Raw genomic sequence first — 25,155 nt, 5'->3', positions numbered from 1 at the left:
CATCGGTGCTTTGTTTTCATCGACTGAAGCGATAACGTATCAGAGCACAAGCACGGCAAGGTTACGCAACACTCGTTCCCTCATCTCAGGGAACCGAGGTTACGTTAGTAACCGAGACGTTCCCTTTCGAGAGTACTCTCGTGTTGCATAAGCCTTTGCTTACGCTACGGGAACCCTATGTAAAACGCCGTGTTCCTCGGGGCTCATAAGGGGCTCATAAGACGAGTAAGCTAATGTAAATGAATGATGTTTAATACATAATAGTACAGACATGCCAGATGTAATTCGGGCAGGTTACTGTAGCAACATGGTTAAACTGATAAAAGTCTAGCCTGTAAGGCGGGGACTTCTAGGTTGTAAAACCTAATAAATGTAGACGGGGAGGCCCAGCCTGCCGCCATACAAATATCATGAAGTGAAATCCCACTGGACCAAGCCCAAGACGAGGCCATGCCTCTAGTAGAATGAGCTCTGACACCCAGGGGGCAAGAGAGGCCTTTGGACGCGTAAGCCAATGAAATAGCATCGACTATCCAACATGAAAGGCTCTGTTTAGTGGTAGCCAAACCTTTAGTGCGGCCACCAAAGGATACAAAGAGCTGTTCTGATTGTCTGAAACCAGCAGAACGCTCCACATAAATCCTAAGAGCCCTAACGAGGCAGAGAACGTTTGCGTCCCTTTCATCGTCAGATGAAGGGAGAGCAGACAGGGAAATAACTTGCGCTCGGAAGGGAGTGGCAAGTATTTTAGGAACATAACCATGTCTTGGTTTAAGGATGACTTTGGAGTCATTAGGTCCAAATTCAAGACAGGTAGCGCTCACGAAGAGCGCGTGCAGGTCACCAACACGCTTGACTGAGGCGAGAGCCAACAGAAAAGCGGTTTTGAGTGAAAGATATTTCAGGACTATGGTTTGCATTGGTTCGAATGGGTCACCTTTCATGGGGGGGGGTAACTCCTAGCTCCCCTGAGGAAACGGACGACTAGATCGTTTCTCCCCAGTGACTGGCCAGACGCCGGCGTTACAAATGCCGCTATGGCTGACACATATACTTTGAGCGTGGAGGGGGATCTACCCGCGTCCAAAAGCTCTTGGAGGAAGGAGAGCACCTCCAATACTCCACAGCATTGTGGTTGTATGTTCCTCGTTAGGAGCACCAGTTAGAGAACACTGACCACTTTAAAGCGTAGAGCCGTCTTGTAGAGGGAGCTCTGGCCTCTGCGATAGTGTTTAAAACTCCTTCTGGGAGGTTAACGGGTACCCGTTGAGGGCCCATACATGCAAGGCCCACAGCTCGGGATGGGGAGGCTAAAGCTTCCTTTTGGCCTGAGAGAGGAGGTCTCTCCTCACTGGAATCGGCCACGGAGCTGTTCCCGGTAACTGCATCAGCTCCGGGAACCACATCTGGTTCCTCCAGAGCGGGGCTACTAGGAGCATCGCACATTTGGTCTCCCTGATCCGTTTGATCACCTGTGGTAACAACGAGATCGGTGGGAACGCATAAAGCGGACGCCTGGGCCAGTCGTGGGCCAGCGCGTCGTTGTTCTTCGTAAAGTAAATTGGGCAGTGAGCGTTGTCTTCTGAGGCGAAGAGGTCGACCTCTGCCCTGCCAAAGATGCTCCATAACAACTGGATCACCTTGGGGTGAAGGGACCATTCCCCTGGGGGAACGTTGCCCCTGGATAACATGTCTAAACCCAGGTTTAGGATGCTTGGAACGTGCGCCGCTCTCAGCGAGCGCAGATTGTGCTGAGCCCACACAATGAGGCGTTTGGCCCTGGTGTACAGGCTCCGAGATCTGATGCCGCCATGGCGGTTTATGTAGGACACCACCGCCATATTGTCCGTACGGACTAAGACATGGTGACCTCGCAAGTATAGGAGAAAAACCTCCAGAGCTAACTTGACAGCTCTCATCTCTAGACAGTTTATGTGTAGGCATTTCTCCAGGCCTGACCAGAGGCCGGAAGTGGGCCTGCCCTCGAACAGGGCGCCCCAACCGAGGTTGGAACCATCTGTTGAGACTACTTTTAGCTTCGAGCTCGTCCCTATGTCGACGCCTGACTGGTACCAGCTGGCTGTCTTCCAAGGTTCCAGGGCTTTGATACAGCCCTGGGTCACCCTGAGGCGAAAACGAACCGCTGCCCAAGCGTGAGATGGGACTCGGGGTTTTAGCCAGTACTGGAGGGGTCGCATATGTAGCAGACCCAGCTGAAGTACTGCTGAAACCGATGCCATGCGACCCAGGATCCTCTGCAACATTTTGAGAGGAGTGACGTCGCCAATTTTGAATGACGCTGCTAGGCGTTGGATGGAGAGCGCGCGCTGTGTTGTAAGCCGCGCTTTCATCGACACAGAGACTATTTCTGTTCCCAGAAAGGAAATTCTCTGGCTGGGTGACAGTGAGCTCTTGGTCAGATTGATTTTGAGACCCAAATTCTGCATATGACTGAGAAGCAGAACTTTGTGAGTCATCAGTTCCGTCTTTGACTGGGCTAGAATTAGCCAGTCGTCTAAATAGTTCAATATTCGCATACCCTGTCGTCTCAGGGTAGCGAGCGCCGCGTCCATGCACTTCGTGAATGTACAAGGTGCTAAAGACAGGCCAAACGGAAGGACCGTGTACTAAAAAGCCCGGCCCTCGAAGGCGAATCTCAAGAATGGCCTGTGGCGGGGCACTATTTGTATCTGAAAATACGCGTCTTTCAGGTCTACCAGTATAAACCAGTCTCCCGGGCGAATTTGCGCGAGAATTTGTCTGGTCGTCAGCATTTTGAACGAACGCCTCATAAGCGCTTTGTTCAATTGTCTGAGATCTAAGATGGGTCGGAGACCGCCATCCTTCTTTGGAACAAGAAAATAGCGGCTGTAGAAACCTGACTCGCTCTGTGAGAGAGGAACGGTTTCTATCGCACCTTTTCTCAGCAGTTTCGCTATCTCGGTGCGAAGTAGGTGTGCTACTTCGTGTTTTACCGTAGTTTCGACCATGGCTCGAAAGCGCGGGGGTCTGCGAGCGAACTGCAGCGAATAGCTGTTTGATTATGTTTAACACCCATTCTGACATGCCCGGGATGATTTCCCATGCTTTTGCAGACAAGGCTAGGGGCAGAATGATATCTGGGCTCGGATCGCTGTGTGATAGGGATCCGGTGGCCTGATTGACTCGTGCTTGTGACACTGTACATACAGCGCTTATGTGAGAAGGCACGTGTTGAATAACGGGCGCCTGGTTTACACATGATACACTCGCTGCGAGAGCGGGGAAGTTTTTTATTAGTGGGGGCCCTAAGTGTGTGTGTGACACTGAACGGGCAGTGTTTATGAGTAGGGGTGAGCACTGAATAGTGGGCACAGTTCCTACATTTAGAACACAGTCGGCGTGAGCCGGATACAAGACAGAAATTTTTCTCTTTTTGAAATTTATTTGGGTCGCCGTAAAAACAGCGTTTGTGTGCAGGCGTGCATGTTGTGTAACAGGCTCGTGTAGTGCAATATAGACATCTCCAGTCGCCTCTGGTGAGGGAACTGTGAGAAGCGTGCGCGGGTTCTTCGACGGTGGTCTGGCCGCGCCGGGACTTAACCGTCGTCGTTTGCCCCTCATGGCTAGGAGGGTTTCGGAGGCTCAGGGTCTAGCACAATCTTGGGCCTCGGGCCCCGTGGGGGAGGCGGTCTGCGGCGGCTAGACGAGAGCCTCAGCGGGTGGTGAGCCTCAGCGGGTGAACGGCGCTGAAAAGCTGGTGGAGGCCTTGAAGTCTGAGCAGGCGGCTGTTTCTTTGAGCGGCCTGAAGCAGAGCTCGAGCGCTTAGGCAGGAAATGTCGCAAGGCCTGTGACACTTTCTGTGCCTCTGAGAAGCGTTCCGCGAAGCCCTTGACAGACGGGCCAAACAGAACGGATGGCGAGATGCTGGTAGCCCTTTTCCTGAGCGCCGTCGACAACGGAGAGCGCTGAGGAAACAGTGGTTTTCAGCCTGGTGGAATACGGAGCCTTCCATGATTTAGTGAGTTCGTCATGGAGTTCGGGCAGGAACAGGGCGGGCCTTTGCTGAGGGGCCTAGCGGCGTCCTTGCAGAAACCACTCGTCGAGCCTGTTGCGCGTTGGTTCGGCGGGTGTAGACCACTCGAGGCCGAGGTCCTCCACGGCCTTAGTCAACACCCGGATGAGTTCAGCATCCGTACTGGCTCTTACCCCGCTGGTACTGGCCTGGGTTGAGGGGGCGGGGTCCGGAATGGAGCCCGACCAGTCCCCACTATCCGAGGCGGCGAGAGAGCAGCTGTCGTCGTCGGCCTCATCACCGTCAGGTCCACCGAAAGTGATGGGAGTGGCCGCAGAAACCGCCGGGCGCTGGCAGTCCATAAACGAGACTGGTGAGGGCGAATCAGTAGGCGGGGATCCAACCAGCGTGAGCTCGTGAGTCACTGAGGCTTCCGGTGCTCTCTGGGAGCGGCGCTTTTTACGGCGCGGCCCGCGAGAGAGTGAAGGAAGTGTATCGTCACCGAAGATGGCTAACCGAGCCCGCAGGGTCGGTAAGTCCATCACATCACACTCCGGGCAGCTGCCTTTAGAGAGCGCGATGTCGGCGTGGTCCTTTCCCAGGCAGGAGACGCAAAGGATGTGGCGGTCTCCAGCCATGAGGGGGGCTCGGCACAAGCCGCAGTTGAGGCGGGGCATTTGAAACAACACCCGCAAATTTGCTCTTTTAGGAGAAAAGCTTTAAAGGATATGTGCGTGCCGGATAGCGCAGCTGAGACGGCGGCTGAAGGCGGCGTAGGAGGTATCCAAGCTGGCTTCTTCAGTCCTGCAGTGCAGTGGCTCGTCCCGCTGAAGTGCTGTGTCGACGGCGCGAGGCTTCTTCCAGAGTCAGCGAAGAATCCTACGTTTCATACGGGGGACCCGTTTGAGAGTTCTTAAAAAACTCTCACAAAATACAAATTTAGACACTTAAAAGTTCATTCTTGTAACTTGAAAAAGTTACAGGCACAAGTGTTGTTCATCTGTAATTGCATGCTGACACAGAAACAAAACATGCAATTTAGGGTCCGTGAATTCTCTGCGTTGTGTATTTTTCATTTTCTTTTGTGATAGTTCTTTCAGCAGTGGGTCTGGTTGTCTTCTTGAGGTTGGGGCTTCATACGCAGATGAGACGGTCGTTGCATATGGATCTCGGAAAAGCCATCAAGTTTTATCTGCACACTGTAAGACAGAAAACAAGAGACGACAGAGCAGTATTTCTTCAAACACTAGGGTTGTAGCAGTATTTGTTTAAATACGGGTTGTATCGTTTTCAGAGTCTGCTTTTGTTGTTTCATTCTTTCCCTATTTCTTAATTTATTTGACACCTATGGACCAGTGAGGTGGGGATAAGTGGGGGATGAGGAAATCTTCACCACATGGCTGACCCCCGAGGCCTGTTGCACTTCGGTTCTTCCATGGGCTCCGCACTGGTCTATGTGTCCTATTCTGTCCCTGTTGTGTGCGCACTGTAGAGTGTGTGAGAAAATTGGCACATTTCCATTCTCCAGTGAAACATCAGTCCTAATAAACATTAACAGAGGATGGTGTCTGATTGTAATGTTCTGCAGTATAACATTTAAGGCTGTGAGTATACTGAATGTCCCCCAAACAAAGGCTGTGACAGTCAATAAGTCTTTCATCTTTGTTGTAAGTTACTGGGGAGATTAAGCAATCACAGCCCAAATGGTTAACACCTCAAAAAGCTTACCCACGAGTCCAATGACGAGGGGAGGGGTTGCTTCAAAGTAGCAAACAAATGTAGTAAAAGCTGCATAACATTGTTAACTTGTCTTAAGTTATTTTTGTTTTTTCTACATTCTTTTCCAAAATGTCCGTGCTTGCCACAGTAAGAACAACTGGCTTCTCTAGGACATTTGCGTTTCTTTTTCTTCTCTGAGTTGACCATAACAGAAACTGCTGCAATTCTTACTCTCTCTTTGACATCAGAGTCTCTTTCCCAAGTAACTAAACTGTCCAAGTTGTCTTGCAGGGTTCTTGTACACCATGTGATGTTTAAGTAAGGCAACGCCTTTCTGTGTTCTGGCAAAAGACAATGAAACCATGTGCGAACCAAAGGGCCATTATCACCTAACACCTTCTCTGGCGTGTCAGCAATTCCACTGTACACTGCAGCTGACTGACATAATCGTTCTGTGTACTCACAAACAGTTTCACCCTTCTTCTGTACACAATTGGTCATTTTCGACCAATCGATTTTGGGTCCTAAGATATTCTTTAGGATTTTCAAAACACCTTCTCTCAAATCACCTTTACTGACATGTTGCAGTTCGGAATTGCTTACAGCACTTTCAAAATCATTGAATTCCGACTCAGTCAAGATCTGTGATATTAGCTGGGTGATTTCAGATAGAGACATTTCATAGAGCCGCATCTTTTTGGACAACTTTCAGCAAGTCTCTCTATGTCTTTAGGACCTAAAGGTGTTTTGACTGCTTGTGGCTGCAATATGGGGGTTGCAAATGAAACTGTATCAACACCTTTTCCCTGAGGCTTTTGTCTAGCTACGCACACTTCAACTGCATTTACATCTGCATTGACATTGTCCTCTATACTATCAAAAGACTGTAAATCAGGATAGCTTTCATCTGACTGTTGGTCTTCTAAATCACATTTGGTTGAGGCTTTGTTATGGCCCACCTTTGTCTTGAGACAGGACATGTGAGTCTGCAATTGTTTGTTCTGATCGTTTAACTTAGCAATACTCTGAGCTTGTTCTTGTGCAATGGATAAGCTAAATTCTCTGTGACAACAGATAATGCCTTTCACATTTTTCTTCCTGATACATGCACCCAACACTTTCTTGCAATCTTCAATTGACCATACTTTGTGTGCATCAATGTCAAATTTCTTTGTTAAATTCAATCTGACTTTCTCAGTCACGATGGAGTCCATGTGCTCTGATAACAAAGACTTGAATTCCCTATCTGACCATAAAGGTGTAGCTCGTCCAGCTTTTTCAGTTGTGGGAAATAGTCTCGCATTCCTTCTAACCATTTTGTGAGTTCCTTTGTTACTTCACAATCACAAAACACTAAAACTTCTCTCTACTGTCTTACAAACAGAGGGTACAATCTTGTTAACACAGCTTCACTATTGTTAACTTTCCAAATTACCACACTTAACTTCCCTGCCGACAAGAACAGAGGATCAACAGAAATAACTAGCACGTAAAGCTAATTCTTCTCTGCCTAAAGCAAAGGATACCAACTATTAGCACTTGATGCTAACTTTCTCTAGCTTACAGATAGGTCTTCTCTAGCAAGAGCATACACACAATATTAACATGTAACTGTTAATCTTCCCTGCCAACAACAGAGGATAAATTTCATCTCTAAAAGAAAAACTTTTTTAGAGGCTCATCTTTAGTTAACCAAACTCTACAGCTGTTTGTTAACTACTTCTCTGAACGGCGCAGAGGAAAAACTAAACTAAAACTTGTACTGGTCTGCATTGGTTCTTTGAATGGAGTGAAACTCACCGAATCGTTGGTTGTACAGAAAAAATTTGTCTGGAACTCAGTCAGCTTTGTTGAGATCTTTGAGCTTGAAGTTTCAAGATTCAGTCTGGAACTCAGTCAGGCATTGAGATCTTTTTGGAGCTTGAAGTTTTCAAACTGGAGGAAGCTGGAAAGATTCAGTTTGGCAATCTTTGTCAGATCTTTTGTTGAGCTTGAAGTTTCAAGATTCAGTTCTTTGAGCTTAAAGTTCTTTGAGTTTCCTTTTTCTCCATCCGGGTCACGGCACCATCTGTTGTAAAGTTTTCTTTCATCGAAGCAGAGACCAGGAGACAGTTGGGATCGCGTTCAACGGAAGTTATTCTTTTTTGAGAACTCCGCTGTACGTTGCTGTAGTACTTCCAACATGATCTAACTCTAATACAGTATGCATTGTAGTTATATACATTCCAAGGGGGAGGGATTACATAGAGGTGGAGATTCTGAACAAAGCATGCAAATTAAGTATACAGGTTAAGGTAACACCCTAGACTGAGGGTCTGGCCCATCCTAATTCAATCAGCATAAGGCTCCAAGGGCCATTTGGGTCCGAAAGCCATTTGCAGAACAAAAGGTGAGATTCTCAGTGATTCATTCGTGTGCTAATACCATCAGTCTGACAATAAGGAGAGAACAGAAATTGCAACTTTGCTGAGATCTTAACCTTAAAAGATTCTTTACCATGATGTTATGTACAGAAGCATATTTGAAATAGATTCTTAAATTTGTAACCCTTCAGTAGTCAGTATAATGTGTATTCCATTTATTTTAGATATCAGTGAATATCTATGATGAAGATTGCCGTGATTGGCCAGAGTCTCTTTGGACAAGAAGTGTATAAAGAACTGAAGAGGGACGGCCACACAATTGTTGGTGTGTTCACCATTCCTGACAAAGATGGAAAAGTGGATACACTTGGTAAGTCTCTCATTCTCTTTATTTCATGTAACTTCATGTGACTCTTAAGGACTGTTCACACCAACACAAACATTCGCCATGAAAATTTGGTGCGCTTTTCACGAGATTTGTTCAGACCAAAAAAAATGGACAGTAACAACACTCTTATGTAACAACAATGGCTCTGCTTTTGCACCAAACATTCTTGGTGTGAACAGGTTTGATTTATAATATAAAAAATATATTAAAAAATTAAATTCATACATAAAATGAGTTGAATGCACCTCATTTATGGTATGTTTTTATTTTCTGAGTTAAAATTCATTTTGATATTTTTGTGGGGCAAAAAGTTGGAAATGTCTGGGTGATAAAGCTGTTCAGCTAATCATAATGAAAAACAATTGATAATTAGGCTAAAGGAATGACAACATTTGAAAAACATCATGTGGTGTGACCAACATGTAGAAACATGCAGTAGAAAACTCACAACTATGTGTCAAGGTCAATAAGTCTCTTAAAATATAAAATCATTTGACCTATTTATGAAGACAGGGTTATTTCAGGTCGTTAAATGTCATGTCTTGTGATATTTATGAATTAAAGCAGGGCTATGGAACTTTGGCCTCTTTATCGCCATCTGTGGTTGAAATTGCATGTTTCTTGCAGAGCGTTCTTTGAAGTTGGTTTTGCTACGGCATTGTTCTTTTTGCGCATATGAATCTGATGGTTTGAGGAAACTTCATGGTTACACAAATTAAACAGAATTAAACTAAATCTTTAAACTGTCCCCAGCGACCGAGGCAGAGAGAGATGGCGTGCCAGTGTTCAAGTTTCCCCGCTGGAGGCTGAAGGGAAAGGCCATCACAGAGGTGGTGGATCAGTATAAGGCAGTTGGTGCTGAACTGAATGTTCTACCTTTCTGCTCTCAGTTTATCCCTATGGAAGTGATAGATCATCCAAAACACGGCTCCATTATTTATCATCCCTCCTTGCTACCCAGACACAGAGGTGCCTCTGCCATTAACTGGTCAGTATGTGTGTGTGTTCTCTTTATGTTTTTTAAGAGAGTGCGCACGTATATGTGTGGTAACTATAATTAGAAGTATTATAGTAAGATCTAATGAGAGGCAGGTGGGTATCTTAAGTAGGCCATTGGTGTGTTTTTACTGTCTGCTGTTAGCATCAACACTACTATTACAGCTGCAGTTGTCTCTTATTTTTTTTATACATTCTTGTTCTTGAAAGAATTTATTTCACAAAATGTATCCAGTGCATTGCATGACTATATTCCCAGGATAGACAGAGTAAAAAGTTTAAAAGCATGTATCTCCCGAAAGTAAACTTTGTTGACTCTTAGAATGTTTAGACTAAAAGCAATAAAACGTTCATTTTGAATATATGGACTTTAGCTTCAGGAGACGTATTATGTAGCGCATTAATCATATGTTATACTTTTATGGTACTTATGTGTTTTAATATTATAATATTTGATTTCCTTTTGAAGCTTGGTATGTCTCACTGAAAGAAACGGCATGAGGATGTAATATAAATGATGTAAAATCATGTTCCTTTAACATAATTTCCTCTTTGTTATTTTGTATGTATTTCTCTAAGGACTCTGATTCATGGTGATAAGAAGGGTGGGTTTACTGTGTTCTGGGCAGATGATGGACTGGACACAGGACCAATTCTTTTGCAAAGAGAATGCGATGTTGAGCCGAACGACAATGTAAACAGCATCTACAAACGCTTCCTGTTCCCAGAGGGAGTCAAAGGCATGGTGTGGATTATTGCAGAAACATCTACAGCCTCATTATATTGCAAAACATAGTTTGCTATCCATTAAGTTAAAACAGCATATCAGTCATTGTTTTAATGTAGGAACAGTAGGATTTGAAGTCCAGAAAGTAGTCTGATGTAGTAGTTGTATAGGAGGGCACCTTTGGATTCTTGTGTGTGTTTTTGTTTTACTGTAGGTGGAGGCAGTCAGGTTAATTGCAGCGGGTAAAGCTCCGAGAATCAAGCAACCAGAGGAAGGAGCCACATATGAGTGTATTCAGAAGAAAGAAAATTCAAAGGTGGAGTTTCTCCAGCACTGCACAACAGTCAATATATAGATGTATAGCTTGTTTGATTCTAATTGTTGTACACAACATTTCAACAACCGTCTATGGTTGGTTGCATAGATTGACTGGAACCAGCCAGCAGAAGCCATTCATAACTGGATCAGAGGAAATGACAGAGTCCCTGGAGCCTGGGCAGAGATTGACAGCAAAGTGAGTGTTTTAACTAACTGTTAAACACACACAACAGCACACCGGACATGTAGACACTCTTATTCAAATGCTACAGTGTTATTTTCGTTCTTCTGGTAGAATGTGTCATTTTATGGATCAACACTGTTGGAAAATGACCATTCTTCCAGCAATGGTCAACCTCTGGAAATCCCTGGAGCAAGTCGACCCGGTCTGGTAACCAAAAGTGGTCTTGTTCTTTTTGGGAATGATGGCAAAATGGTAAGGACTTGGAGAACCTTTATGCTTTTAAATTTACTAAACTAGCTACAGATTTGCCTACAACTGTTTGTAAAAATGTCATTGTGAAAGGACTGGCAAAAACTTAAACATACATAATGAAAATTCCGTCATCATTTACTCATGTTGTTCCAAACCTTTATTTCTTTCTTCTACTGTGCACAAAAGAAGATATTTTGAAGAATGTTGGTAACCAAAAAGTTTTGGTGACATATGACTTCCATTGTATGGACAAAAAAAACTAAACAAAAACAGACATTTCTCAAATAATTTTTATTCATGTTCTACACAATAAGGAAAGTCATACAGGTTGGAATCAGTTTTTATTTATTTTTGGAATAGAGTTTTTTAATAGTTTTTTTTATTTTGGGTGAACTATCCCTTTAAGTGCAAGCTGCAATCATCACGGCCCAAGCACGTGAAGAGACCACGATTAAGATATACAAATTCAAAAGAATATATCCTGTTGATGCTGTGGTTACAATTGCTTCTGTGTCAGATGTCACAGTTGCAAAATAGTTTCTTCTTAAAGGGTTAGTTCACCCAAAAATGAAAATTCTGTCAGTAATAATTACTCACCTTCATGTTGTTCCAACCCCGTAAGAATTTCGTTCATCTTCGGAACACAAATTAAGATATTTTTGATTAAATCTAAGAGCTGTCTCACTCCTCCATAGACTTCTATGTTATTGAAACTTGCCGGCCCACAGTGGCTCAACGATAAGTTTATCAAGCGACGAGAATACTTTTTGTGCGCAAAAATAAATAAAATAATGACTTTATTCAACTATTCATTTTCTTCTGTGTGGGCCTCTGAGTGAGTTCACGTAGTGTAACAGTGCAGCGCTTCTGTGTTGTACGTCACACGCATCACACATATGACCAGCGTCGGCCAATAGTGAGCCTACGTGAGCCTAACACAGAAGCCTTGCGCTAGAGTTCTGCACTCCCGCGGGAATCCCGCGGGACCCGACGCAAAACAGAGCGGCGCGGGACAAATTTTGAAAGGTCATTGCGGGAGCGGACGGGATGATGAAGGTGCACTTGCGGGTGCGGGCGGGGGGGATGATACGCTGCACTCCCGCAAATTAAATATGAGTGTAAAGTAAAATATATAAATGATTAAAGTAGCGTACATAATTTGTAGTTGTGAGGGAGATTATGTTTGGCAGCAATAAAAACGTTTTAAGCAGCCTAAACTTGGATGTTGCCGTTTGGGGTAGGGCGGGGGCCTAATCTCACGCACACTTGTTTAGAGACAATTCCTTCCCGCTGCTCCGTGTTCGAATTCGAAAGCTTCAAGTTCAAAATAGACAGCATGGACGAGGAAAAGAGCACCTCTAGTGCTTCAGATATAGGCCTAAGCGCTTCAGATGTAAGCACTTCTCTAAAGAAAGGCACATTTACTACAAAAAAAATATCACGAAACATCAAATCAGACATTTGGCAGTCTTTTTCGGTTGTGCATGATGGAGAGGGGAATCAACTACCTTTTGCCTGCTGCCATAAATGCCAAAAGGTGTTAACATACAACGGACACAAATCGCATTTTTTTTCCAAGAGCTTTCGTGAGACAGAAAGTGAACATACATCCTGCCTGCCGTCTTGCGGGCATTTGCGGGCGGGAGCGGGACATAATATCACAGATGCGGGCGGGAGCGGGACTAAAAATGACAAATCTTTGCGGGAGCGGGCGGGAGCGGGACTGAACACTGCGGGAGCGGGCGGGAGCGGGACTGAAAATTGTGTCCCGCGGAGGTCTCTACACTGCGCTGTTACACTACGTGAACTCACTAAGAGGCCCACACAGAAGAAAATGAATAGTTGAATAAAGTCGTTATTTTAGTTTTTTTTACGCACAAAAAGTATTCTTGTCGCTTGATAAACTTAAATTGTCACCACAACTGAAACATTTATTAGATCACATCTTAGAAATGAAGTACCAAATCAAAATGCCTTTATGTTTTTGTCATGAGGGTCTCTAGAAGATCTGTACCAAATTTTTTGTGAACTGGACAAGCAGCCTAGGAATACTTTGAAAAAGTAATTTTTGGGGGAAAATAAAAAAATACAGATTAAATATATTTTATAGATGAAAATGAAATCTGAGCTATACATTTCTTTTTGTCTTAACTCAAGGATTCAGCAGAATTCTAGCTCACATGGTAATGGGCATAAATGTAAATGTACTTGGGCCCTAAAACCTTAAAGGGATGTTTCACCCAGAAATGTAATTATTTATGCACCTTTGTTGTTCCAAACCTATATTACTTTCTTTCTTCTGTGGAGCACAAAGATATTATGAAGACTGTTTAAACTTTTTGACAATACCATGGAAGTGAGATCCAAAACAACATTGGACCCCATTGACTCTCATTGAATGAACAAAAAACACTTAGACATTTTTAAAATAGCTTCTTTTGTGTTTTACACAAAAGTCATACAGAATGACATGTCAAGGGTGAGTAAATCATGATAGAATTTCATTTTTAAGTTTGCACATTTTACCTAATTAAATGTAATATGATATAATGCAATGTTGTTGTTTTATTAAAAGTAAGAGGAACGTGTCCCCCATGTATTTTACACCTTTGATAGTGAACCAATGCAATATGGACTAGTGTGAATACTGTATGTTGAAAACCATTTAGTTGATGTTTTTCCTGAGATTGTAGATGCGTGTGAATGTGCATTTATACATAAAGTGTGTTTGTACTTATGTATGCATTTAGTTGCTTGTGAAGAACCTGCAGTTTGAGAATGGGAAGATGATTGCAGCGTCCCAATATTTTAAAGCTGGTGTCAGTTCCACTGTGGAACTTTCTGAGGATGAAAAACAATTTGCTGGGCAGATGAGGGTAAAAATAACATAATATTCTTTGTCTGTGTCTGCATGTTACAGACATTGTACCCATATTATTATTATTTTTTTTATTTTTTTACATTCTGAAAGATAACGTATTGAAGACAGAAGACTCATGTAGTATTTATTGCATTTTTGTCCAGGAGGTGTGGAAGAGTATTTTGACTAATGTAGAGAAGATTGAAGACACTACTGACTTCTTTAAGTCTGGTGCTGCCTCGATGGATGTAGTCAGGTAATTATGTGAGCATGTATAATTTTCTAATTCTTATGATATATAATGCATGTAAATATACATTATTTTCCTCACTTTTCCCTTTATATAATTTGAAGATTTTTTTCTTATTTTCATACTGTAGGCTGGTGGAAGAGGTAAAGTTAAGGGCAAAACAGTTGCAGTTGCAGAATGAGGACGTTTACATGGCAACAAGCTTTCAAGAGTTCATTCAAATGTGTGTGAGGAAGCTGCGAGGAGAGGATGAGGAAGACAAGTTCAACGTAGACTATGTTAGTATTGCTCTTGTTAAATGGATAGTAGCTTATTATTATGTTTAGTTTTTCACTGGCTTGAAAACTACATTTCATATGTGTTTCAGGTAGAACACTGTTAACTGTCATCTGCTTCATATTAAAAAATACATATAGATTTCATATACAAAAATAAAATTACACCATTTCAGCATTTTACAGATTATTACTTATACAACATGTCCATCAGTGCTTTCGTTATTTTACAGTTCCATATGCTATACGCCATTATCTTAATAATACAATATATACTATAATATATAATACCAAATATAGTATATTAATAATATTTGCATAGTGGCCATTTTTTCAACTTAACTTGAGATTATACTAATAAATGGTCTGTGCCACTCAGTTGCATTTATTAGCTCTAGAATTGCCACAGTTATCCAAGTTTGGGTGGAGTGATCAAAAGAACCATAACTGATTTAATGAGCCAATCACAGTTTCCTTGTTATGACCAAACAGGTAGCCAGACAGACTACAGTACACTTTATCCTACATGTTGGTTTTTCACCGTGTGGTGAAGAAAAATCCTGAGAAAGCCTTGGAAATTACTGCATTAATTGCATTATTTTTATAACACGCTAAACAGCCCACTTTCCAAGTTCAAGTGTACACTCATTCTAAGTCTATGTCGGGGACACATTCCAACATTCCCACATTCCATTGGGGCAGAAGATTATTGTGACACGAAGAGGGACAGGGAAGGCAGGCAGAGGTGTGGAACTAAGTGCAGGCATATATTTATTTAACAAAACAGGGAACTCAAAGAGCCAGAAAACATGAATAATAGGATCCACGAGAAACGACTGACAAACTAACATAGCAAACACAAGGGCTATATACAGACAGTGCTAATGAGAGTACTACAAAACATGAAACAAGAAACAGGAACAGAACAGGGCAAAATACAAACTAAAAGTCCATATAACAAAAAACACAAAACATGGAATGTTATGCATGTTTACCTCTGGTACCTCACCATTCCTTTTAACAACACTCAATATTTGGGAACTGAGGACACAAATTGTTATATATTTGAAAGTGGAATTTTTTTCGATTCTTTCTTTAAGAAATAAGCTACTTAGAAGTCTGGAGTCTCCATTGCCATATTTTATGCTTCATAATGTGTCAAAGATTTTTAATCAGAAATACCGTAGGTCTGGATTTCAAACAAAATGGTAGACATGCCAAATTTTTGGAATGTATTGCTGGCTTCTGACTGAATGCTTATGAAAAAACAAAGTTGATTAGCTAAATTGTCTTGTATACTGCTTTTTTGTTAAATGCGTATCTAATTTTGTACTTTCTATTTAAATATCTGCCTGTCTGTTGTAGGTAGAAAAGAAGCTGAACAATATGACAATCCGAATCCCTCACCAGCTTTTCATAAATGGCGAGTTTGTAGATGCTGAAGGGGGAAAGACCTATAAGACCATTAACCCCACTGATGGACAGGTACACAATGGACAAACTTTTCCATTTTTCTGCATTATCTTTTCCACATGCTCAATTTCAGCTTGTGTTTGTGTGTAGGCAATCTGTGATGTGTCCTTAGCTCAGATCTCTGATGTGGAAAAGGCAGTGGCTGCAGCTAAAGAAGCATTTGAGGAGGGAGAGTGGGGCAAGATGAACCCCAGAGACAGAGGCAAACTACTCTACAAGTACGTAATTAATTGCATTTTATATTTTAATGCTGCAGGTTAAACATTGGTTTCGTTACCCAAAACGTTCATCATTTACAATTTAAGTAGTAAATGACAAATAATTCCAAATCCTCATAATCGTCATTTTGACAGAAATGGTAAATGCATGGTAAACATTCAAGCTTAGCCTATCAAGATATGTGTGAGTTTGTTTCTCTTTATTCAGGTTTTTATGTCCAGACCAATGAGTTCTGTTGCACTTAATTTAATTTGCACTTATGTTTATAGAACTCAGATCATATTTGCTCAGTCCATGCTAGCAAAAAGTTGTATCAAGAAATTCAACAAAGATGACAACAGTAAGGAAATATACAACTATACGTGATGGATGATGATTATTTGTCTCTGCAAGCGATACACATGTTATTAAAGTGTCTTCATCAGATCGGTCTGAAAATAACTGTGTAGTGTATGTGGGCATTCTCCAGACTGGCTGATCTGATGGAGCAGCATCAGGAAGAGCTGGCCACTATTGAGTCCATAGACTCAGGAGCGGTCTATACTCTTGCCCTCAAAACACACATTGGCATGTCTATCCAGACATTCAGATACTTTGCTGGGTGGTGTGACAAGATTCAGGTTTGCTTGTGTCTGTTTATATTATTTATTAGAATATTTATTTATCAGCCATCAGTTGTGATGTATGCCACAGTGTCATATTTAGGATAATCTGTTATAAGTAGCCTATATATTCAGTTTTTTTCAAGCTTTAGTTACCTTGTTTAAAGATTTAAGGCCCCTCTTATTATTCTCTGCAAAAATCTTTAAAGACATATTCCAGGTTTAGTATCGATTACCACAAAAATGGTCCCTCGTTTTCTTTACAAACAGCAAAAATATGGTTTACAGTGAGGCGCTTACAATGAAACTGAATGGAGCCCATATTAAAATACTCAGTTTCAAAGATATAGTAACAAAATGTAAAAGATATGCATGTTAACATGAATTTAGTGTGGAAAAAAAATACTTAGTAACCTTTTCTGTGTAAGGTTAGATTTAATTGTCATACCAACACAATAAAACCCTAAAATGACTGTACAAATGATGAAAACAACTTTACAGCTCAAATAATACACAAGTTTTAAAAGAAGAATCAACGTTCAATTGGTTTTATAAACTATTGCCTGGTTTCACAGACAAGCCTTAAACCAAGTCCCAGACTAAAATGCATGTTTGAGCTGTTTTAAATGAAAGTAACTTGCACTGACACAGCTTAAAATATGTCAACGCCATTGTTTTGTCTCAAGATGCACACCAGTAATGTTTTTTTTCTTTTTTCTAAGGCACGTTTATAAAAGCTACTCAATGTCCTAATAGAACTAAGGCCTAATCCTGGCTTAATCTAAGCCCTGTCTGTGAAACCAGGCCTATAACATTTAGTCATGGCCAGATGGTTAGAGAGTCAGACTGGTAACCCAAAGGTTGCGGGTTCAATTCTCGATTCTATTAATTCAGCCTAACTTGTATTGAATCCAGAGGATTCCTTAAAGGAATAGTTCCACCAAAAATGAAAATTCTGTCATCATTTACTCACCCACAAGTTGTTCTAAACCTGTATGAATTTCTTTCTTCTGCTGAACACAAAAGAAGATATATTTTGAAGAATGTCGGTAACCAAACATGTGATGGGCCCCATTAACTTCCATAGTATTTTTTTGCATACTATGGAAGTCAATGGGGCCCATCAACTGTTTGGCTATCCATATTTAGTGACCAAGCAACTATTGTATCCGTTGGCGTTCTTCTTATTCTTCTTCTGCTCTGGAAGTCTATGGCAGCCCATATAACCGCTTGCGGGAAAGTTATGAAATTTGGCACACAGATAGAGGACGGTCTGAACTGAACTTTTTTTCTACTGATTCCTTGGCTCATGACGATTCGATTGCAAATTCCTATGACATCATTTTCCGTCATTTGAATTTTGTGAAAAACCTGCTTTTTCAAACTCCTCCTAGGCTGTTGCTCTGATTTTCACAAAAAAATGTTACCAGATCATCTTCAGACCATGGCGACAAAAAGCTATGGAATTCAAATTGATTCGGCAAACAGTTCTCGAATAATGCGCAAACGAATTCGACGAAGTGCCCGCCAAATTGACATGAGGTTACATCTCTGCAACGATTTAACGTATTCTGACCAAACTTTGGTGACGTGTTGTGACAATCATGTCCTGAGGCTATATGCACAGTTTCAGTGCAGCGCCACCTAGTGGTTAGGCTCTTTTTGCTTATAACTTCTGAACGCTTTGGCCTAAAATCACAAAACGGGTCTCTTGAGATTTGGTGCAGCATGCCGAGTCGAACGATACCCAATTTTCCCATATTTTCACCAAAAAAATCAAATCATCTCCAGACCGTGCCGACAAAAAGTTATGGATTTCGTGTCGTGACCAAACCATTTTCGTATACCGAAGCAACAAAGTTGAGGCATGATGCCAAAATGACTCTTGAGGCTGTATCTCTGCTTTGTCATATTGACACCAAACTTTGCATGTGTCATTGTCACCTTACTTTGACCACACCACATCAGTTTGGTCACAGCGCCACCTATTGGTCAAAAGTGATAAAACATTAAATCACATTATTAGTGATTGTATTTGATTTTTCAGGCATTTTGCCTAAAATCATCTTAATATGCTCATTGTTGCAGTTGGTCTGATGCTCCCAGCCATGCAGTAGTGACTTGTCGTGCCTTCGTTGTGCTTGGTCCCTTAATGGCTACTAGCAGCTATATTCTTCAAAATATTTTCTTTTGTGTTCAGCAGAAGAGAGAAATTCATACAGGTTTGGAACAACTTGAGAGATGACAGAAATGACAGAATTTTCATTTTTGGGTGAACTATCCCTTTAATATAAGAAGCTATTATCCCAGAACAAAACTGAAAAAGAATATTATTGTTATTATACAGTATTTGATTGGAAACTGCTGTTTTAGTAAAATTTTAAAAAAAGATATAAAAATAATGAGCCTATTCTGGTGTGTTTTTTCTCCACAGGGCTGCACTATTCCTATCAACCAGGCTCGGCCTAATCGAAACCTTACCTTCACCAAGAAAGAGCCAATTGGGTAAAATCAACCCTCCCTATAAAAATGAATACTCAAACTCCAATCTCACCATGAAAAGTCACCTTAATTGCTATGTATTTTGTATATCTGGATAGAATGCTGAGAATATTTAGCTCTTGCTTGTTTATGTTCAGTTTGTGTGCCATTGTCATTCCATGGAATTATCCATTAATGATGCTGGCATGGAAGACTGCAGCCTGCCTGGCAGCTGGAAACACTGTGGTGCTCAAACCTGCACAGGTAAAAATTGGAGTTAATATTAAACAAACATGCACAAGGCATCTTTATTCCAAACAATGTTTGGAACAGAAATGAAGGATTGTGTGATTGTTTCTATGTTGAATTCTAGGTCACACCTTTGACTGCTCTCAAGTTTGCTGAATTAACTGCACTGGCAAAGTTTCCAAAGGGCGTGGTGAACATACTACCAGGATCCGGTGCATATACACGCAAAGCATACACAACAAAATTCATATACTGATATACTTTTTTGTATGTAATTCAGTATCACTATTGTAAATGCTTTGCGCATGAATTTGAAACATGAATTTGGCTGTTTTTAAGGCTGTCTGCTTATATATGAATCGAAAATTTATTGAATATGTCAATTTTAGGGTCTCTGGTTGGTCAGCGGCTGTCTGACCACCCTGATGTTCGAAAACTGGGTTTTACCGGCTCCACTGAGATTGGCAAACAAATTATGAAAAGGTGAATGAGCATCTCTTTTAAAAGGTTGTGACTGTTTTCTTTTCAGAGTTTTGTAGATTTTGTCTTGATGTCACATTTGGGCCACAAATTGAAAATAGTGGCACATATTTTAATGTAGTTATTCTAATCATATTTTAATCTTAATAACTCTGAATAAATTATACAAACACTTTCAATATTATTTTTGTATGCTTACAGCATTTCTTTCATTTAAGTTAATTACAAATAGGGTTTAAATAAAAATTGAGAATCCTAGAAATGCTTGTCTATCTTGTAGCTGTGCAGTCAGCAATGTGAAGAAGGTTTCACTTGAGCTTGGAGGGAAATCTCCTCTCATCATCTTTAATGACTGTGATCTGGACAAGGCTGTCAGAATGGTTTGTTTACCTCAGTACCATGATTGCATGATCATATTAAAAATACATTCTTTGTTTATCTAAGTAATGTTGTAATCTCAGACATGTTATGTACCCTCCACACACACTTCTTGTCTACAGGGTATGAGCTCTGTGTTCTTTAATAAGGGAGAGAACTGTATTGCAGCAGGGAGACTGTTCATTGAGGAATCTATCCATGACACTTTTGTGGAAAGAGTGGTAAGGAATAAACATACATGAAGATTTAATAACTTCTTAAGCTGAATGTCTATTTTCACATATATTCCTTTTGATTCATTACCTACAGCTGAATCATTGCTATTCTGATATATAGTCATAACACACTCTTGTGACTGTGATATGGCTTTAATATTATATCTAAAGTATAGTCATACAATCTGGATGAGTGGTGAAACCTCTTAAAATAATTTAACCAAGATAATTATTTGTGATAATTTCATAACTCACAATTTCATAATTAAAAACTCATATCATATAACTGCATCTATGTAGGTTAGTGAAATAAAGAAGATGAAGATTGGTGATCCACTAGACCGTTCCACAGACCACGGCCCACAGAACCACAAAGCCCATCTGGACAAACTAGTGGAATACTGTGAAAAAGGGGTCAAAGAAGGAGCAAGATTAGTGTGTGGGGGGAAACAAGTAAACCGTCCAGGTGAGGGGAGTGTGTGAGCATTTGCATTAGTCTTAGTGGGAAAAAAAAGTGCAAAGTTGCTTATGCTTTCCATCTCTATAGGTTTCTTCTTTGAACCAACTGTTTTCAGTGACGTGCAGGATCATATGTATATTGCTGTTGAGGAGTCCTTTGGGCCCGTCATGATCATCTCCAAATTCAATGGGTTGGTAGAAACAAGCTACTTTTACCTCTAAAATGCTGATTGTCTCACACCAGTCAATCTATAAACTCAGCTTCCAGCAATGATGAATGATTTGTAGTGGATTTAACTGTATACTTCAATCTTTTTTTTCTTTTTTTTCTTGTAACATGACAAAAAGCAACATTGTAAACTGCTTTTCCCCAATCTCCCTCATTCAGAGATGTTGACAACGTACTGCAGAGGGCTAATGCTACAGAATATGGTTTAGCATCAGGTGTGTTTACACGCGACATCAGCAAGGCTCTGTATGTGAGTGAAAAACTTCAAGCCGGCACTGTGTTTATCAACACTTACAACAAGACTGATGTGGCAGCTCCTTTTGGTGGCTTCAAACAGTCTGGCTTTGGCAAAGATTTGGGTAAGATTGTGTGAATGATAATTGTTTTGATACATTTGAGTATGTATTTCGTTTTAAAGAAATACTTTTGTATGTTGTTTTAACTGTATTTCTCCCCAACAGGTCAAGAAGCTCTGAATGAGTATCTGAAGACTAAGTGTGTCACCGTTGAATACTAACTGATAAAATACTGGACATATAGTGCACAAAAAAAGATGATTGGATTTTAGTGCTCTAAAGTGGCAGCTAAAGGCCATTTCAGTTCAACCTTGAAGTAAATTATCATTACATTTGTTTTGTGTGTATCAACGGATGGATTGCATTTTAGTTCAGGCAATTAGGAAAATGAAATCAAATCATGTGGTAAATTTAGTTACTCTGCAGACTTAATTTTTAGTCTCCTAGTTTTACATGGTACCTGTAAATGTCTAACTGTACATAAGCTCAGAGAGAGTCATTTCCGTACAGCAGATTTTTTTCACTTATTATGATATTTCACTTTGTCATTTGTTTTGAGATAGTTTGTAATAGGTTAAAGGACTGTGAAATAATGCTTGACTAGCCATCAAAACAATTTCAGGTAAACATATCTGACACTGTTATTTACTGCACTGATACTGTTTGATTGTTTTAAAGATTTTATATTGATCTTAAGAAGTGTATTTTATCCTTTAGAAACCAGACCTCCACCATTGTTTTGTCTTCTTTATAAACATTATCCAAGCATGTGCCACAAGAATAAAATCTGTCCAGTATTGTCTTATTACATTGTTTTGAGTGTTTTATTCATGTGCATTTGTGACTATATGAAAAAATATGTATTGTAACACAGAGCCAGATCCAACATCACAATAACGCAAATTTTCATTTTAACAATATTTGAGCAGTAGAATTTTTCAAAGATTCATTATTATTCTTGACTGTTGGTTATTCAAAGTAAAAGTTATTACAATGTCACAAAGTTATGGTTATCATTTTTCAATAATTATTCAGAAGGTATTTGATAATTGACAATTTACCATTTTTCATACTAGAATGAACGTATTGTTGTAAACAGAATTTATAGTGTAGGTGGAGTTTATTATTTTAGTATTCTTTTTTAGTATTCTAAGCTCCAAAACTAATTATTGCTGTATTATAGTAATGAAGCAGCTTCATTAAAGTCCTCATGAACCGGAAGTTGCAACTGATTTGTTGGACCCTTTTAACAGACTCTGACACGTTTGTATTGTAAATTCTGAAAACTTTTTTTTTTTTATGTATGTATGTAAATTTATTACACTATCATTTATATTATATTACCTATCCATCAAATTACAAGAAACTAGTTAACGCTGCAGTGAGGGTTTTTCTATTACAGCGGCTGTGGGAGTGACGTGAACATTTACATCTTTCTCTCTTCTGACTGCCGTTATCAATCTCTCAATTTTTTTTACTTTTTTTTTTAAAGAGTTTTTCTTTTGTTATTTGAGAAAATTGGAACATGAAAAGTATATTTAATGTAGTCTCTGATTAACTGCAATAGAAGTTTACCCAACTATGATGACTTCCGCTTCTGAGAAACCTGGAAATGTGAAAAGGGTCCATTGAATAGAGGGCAGGGTTTTATTTTAGAGCACCTCCTCTCTATCCCTCGATCACTGCAGACTGACAGTTGGAGGGATATCCTTTCCTAGTATCTCGGGCCACAGGCTGGGACACCCTGGACAGATTGCCAGTCACATGGCTCATACACAGACACAAACACATTTGCACTCACATTCACACCTATACTATACAATTTAGAGTCTAATACACATATGCTGCATGTCTTTGGATTGTTTGGGAAATTGGAGCACACAGAGCAAACCCACACAGACTTGGGAAGAACATGCAAACTCCACACAGAAAGGCCTTCTGGCTCAGACCTGACTTAAAACGAGGATCCTTCTTGTTATGAGGCTGCAGTGCTACTCATCAAGCCTCAGTTCTGTCAGGGTCTTGCTGCATTTCTTAGCTAAATTCTTCTATGTGCCATGGGTTGGGTTCCCTCTGGAATTTCCCATGAGTACATATATATTCATTACGGCCCAGCTTTTTCTAGTCATGCTGTAGCATTAGCAATGTCTCAAATGTGTTTTTCATTTTCTTTTCATTTTTTTTTTCTACCACTGGAACAGACAGTTCCCTTTCGTTGTCACTCCGAGTTACGTCGGATGACGACGAATGGGGTTTCGCTTAGAAATCCTATCACCTTCGAGTATATAAAACGAGCCAATGGCAAAGAAATGCCATGGGTCTGCGGAATTTGCATAGCGTAACTCCGCCCCACCCTGGGGGTATATAAGGAAGTGCGCTGGCAACATGCAGATATGTTTTCGCTTCGGAGCCAAGTTGATGTACTTCACTCCACAGCCAATCCTGAGATTCATCTCTTCATTTCTCTTCGAGACGAGCCTCTCTCCAAGTGTTGGTGTGACAGCGAGTTCCAGCGAGTGCACATTCCCTGCTTATCTGTGCAGTGATTTGCCAGTGTTTGTGTATTCTCTCCCTGGTCGCTTCAGCATTTGTGGAGAAATCTCCTTTCTAAAAGAGCTGTCTTTTTAAAGATGCCTCGCCCGTGCACTTCTGGTTGCGGTCTTCTCATTTCTGACTCTGATGGGCACAATCGCTGTCTTGTGTGTCTGGGTTTAGAGCACGCTAAGGCAGCGTTTGTGGATGAGTCATGTTCCCATTGCGGGAACATGCCCATCGCACGGTTGCGGTCGAGACTCAATGACCTTTATGGTAGAGTCCCCTCATCCGCACCCCGATCTACTGGCTCCGCGAGAGCTAGTACTTCGGCTGGCGGCCAGGGTGACCTGAGGATTACGGTGTGGGACAAAGCGCCGACTATTCCACGCTCCACACCAACCTCTAGCACCGTGCAACCCGCGAGTGTTTCAAATGAGCCCGCCGTACAGTCCTCTGACTTGCCGCGGGTCTCATTTGGCGCTCCAGAGGAAGATTCGATGTCGATCGCTGCATCATAGGGTGGGCAAGAGTCCTTGGGAAGTGAGGATTCGGCTGTGCTGCCACCTTCGGGTGTGCCAGCATTGCCTGAGTCTGATCCCGAGATGACTGCCATGCTTTCCCGGGCAGCCGCGGCCATTGGGCTTGAGTGGTCCCCGCCACCTGGTCCAGTGCGCTCGCGGCTGGATGATTGGTTTTTGGGTGCCGCCACTGACCCTCGTCAGCGCGCGTCCCCAATGCCTTTCTTCCCGGATGTGCATGAGGAGGTCACGAGGTCCTGGAAGGCACCATTGTCTTCTCGTGATCGCTCGGCGACCTCCTCCGCCCTGCCTCCTCTCGATCAGGCGGCCGCCAAAGGGTACACTGGGGTTCCCCAGGTTGAACGCTCTGTTGCGATGCAACTGTGTCCTCAGAGTGCTTCTTCCCGTGGCGACCCAAAGCACCCCTCCAAAGCCTGTAGGTTCTCTTCCACGCTTGTGGCGAAGGCCTATAGAGCTGCGGGGCTGGCGGCCTCCTCACTGCATGCCATGGCGACACTCCAGGTCTACCAGGCCCAGATGTTGCGTGACATGCACGAGGGGAGGACTGACCCAGGGCTCTTTGATGAGCTGCGTGCCGCCACCGACCTTGCTCTCCGAGCGACGAAGGTGACCGCACGCTTCCTGGGTCGGGTGATGTCCACGTGGTCCAGGAGAGACATCTGTGGCTCAACCTG

The 25,155-nt window shown here is 41.6% G+C and overlaps 1 protein-coding gene across 1 annotated transcript in view; it reads left to right on the top strand.

Annotated features, from left to right (window-relative positions):
* The window catches only part of aldh1l1 (aldehyde dehydrogenase 1 family, member L1), a 37,839-nt gene extending 15,627 nt beyond the window's left edge, over positions 1-22,212 (top strand). The window contains exons 2-23 of the mRNA XM_084128626.1: positions 8,301-8,446; positions 9,218-9,452; positions 10,040-10,205; positions 10,402-10,503; positions 10,612-10,701; positions 10,801-10,941; positions 13,692-13,817; positions 13,966-14,057; positions 14,182-14,329; positions 15,692-15,811; positions 15,890-16,017; positions 16,488-16,638; positions 19,055-19,125; positions 19,260-19,365; positions 19,475-19,562; positions 19,740-19,833; positions 20,111-20,210; positions 20,331-20,429; positions 20,724-20,889; positions 20,971-21,073; positions 21,271-21,470; positions 21,573-22,212. Coding sequence (XP_083984752.1) covers positions 8,317-8,446; positions 9,218-9,452; positions 10,040-10,205; positions 10,402-10,503; positions 10,612-10,701; positions 10,801-10,941; positions 13,692-13,817; positions 13,966-14,057; positions 14,182-14,329; positions 15,692-15,811; positions 15,890-16,017; positions 16,488-16,638; positions 19,055-19,125; positions 19,260-19,365; positions 19,475-19,562; positions 19,740-19,833; positions 20,111-20,210; positions 20,331-20,429; positions 20,724-20,889; positions 20,971-21,073; positions 21,271-21,470; positions 21,573-21,628 — 2,712 coding nt within the window. The 5' untranslated portion in view covers positions 8,301-8,316 and the 3' untranslated portion in view covers positions 21,629-22,212. The remainder of the gene's footprint in view (positions 1-8,300; positions 8,447-9,217; positions 9,453-10,039; positions 10,206-10,401; positions 10,504-10,611; positions 10,702-10,800; positions 10,942-13,691; positions 13,818-13,965; positions 14,058-14,181; positions 14,330-15,691; positions 15,812-15,889; positions 16,018-16,487; positions 16,639-19,054; positions 19,126-19,259; positions 19,366-19,474; positions 19,563-19,739; positions 19,834-20,110; positions 20,211-20,330; positions 20,430-20,723; positions 20,890-20,970; positions 21,074-21,270; positions 21,471-21,572) is intronic.
* The last annotated feature ends 2,943 nt before the right edge of the window (positions 22,213-25,155 follow it).

Source organism: Abramis brama (genome assembly GCF_963993115.1).
Source record: "Abramis brama genome assembly, chromosome: 11".
Taxonomy (NCBI): domain Eukaryota; kingdom Metazoa; phylum Chordata; class Actinopteri; order Cypriniformes; family Leuciscidae; genus Abramis; species Abramis brama.
This window is presented reverse-complemented; position numbering and strand designations above follow the sequence as displayed.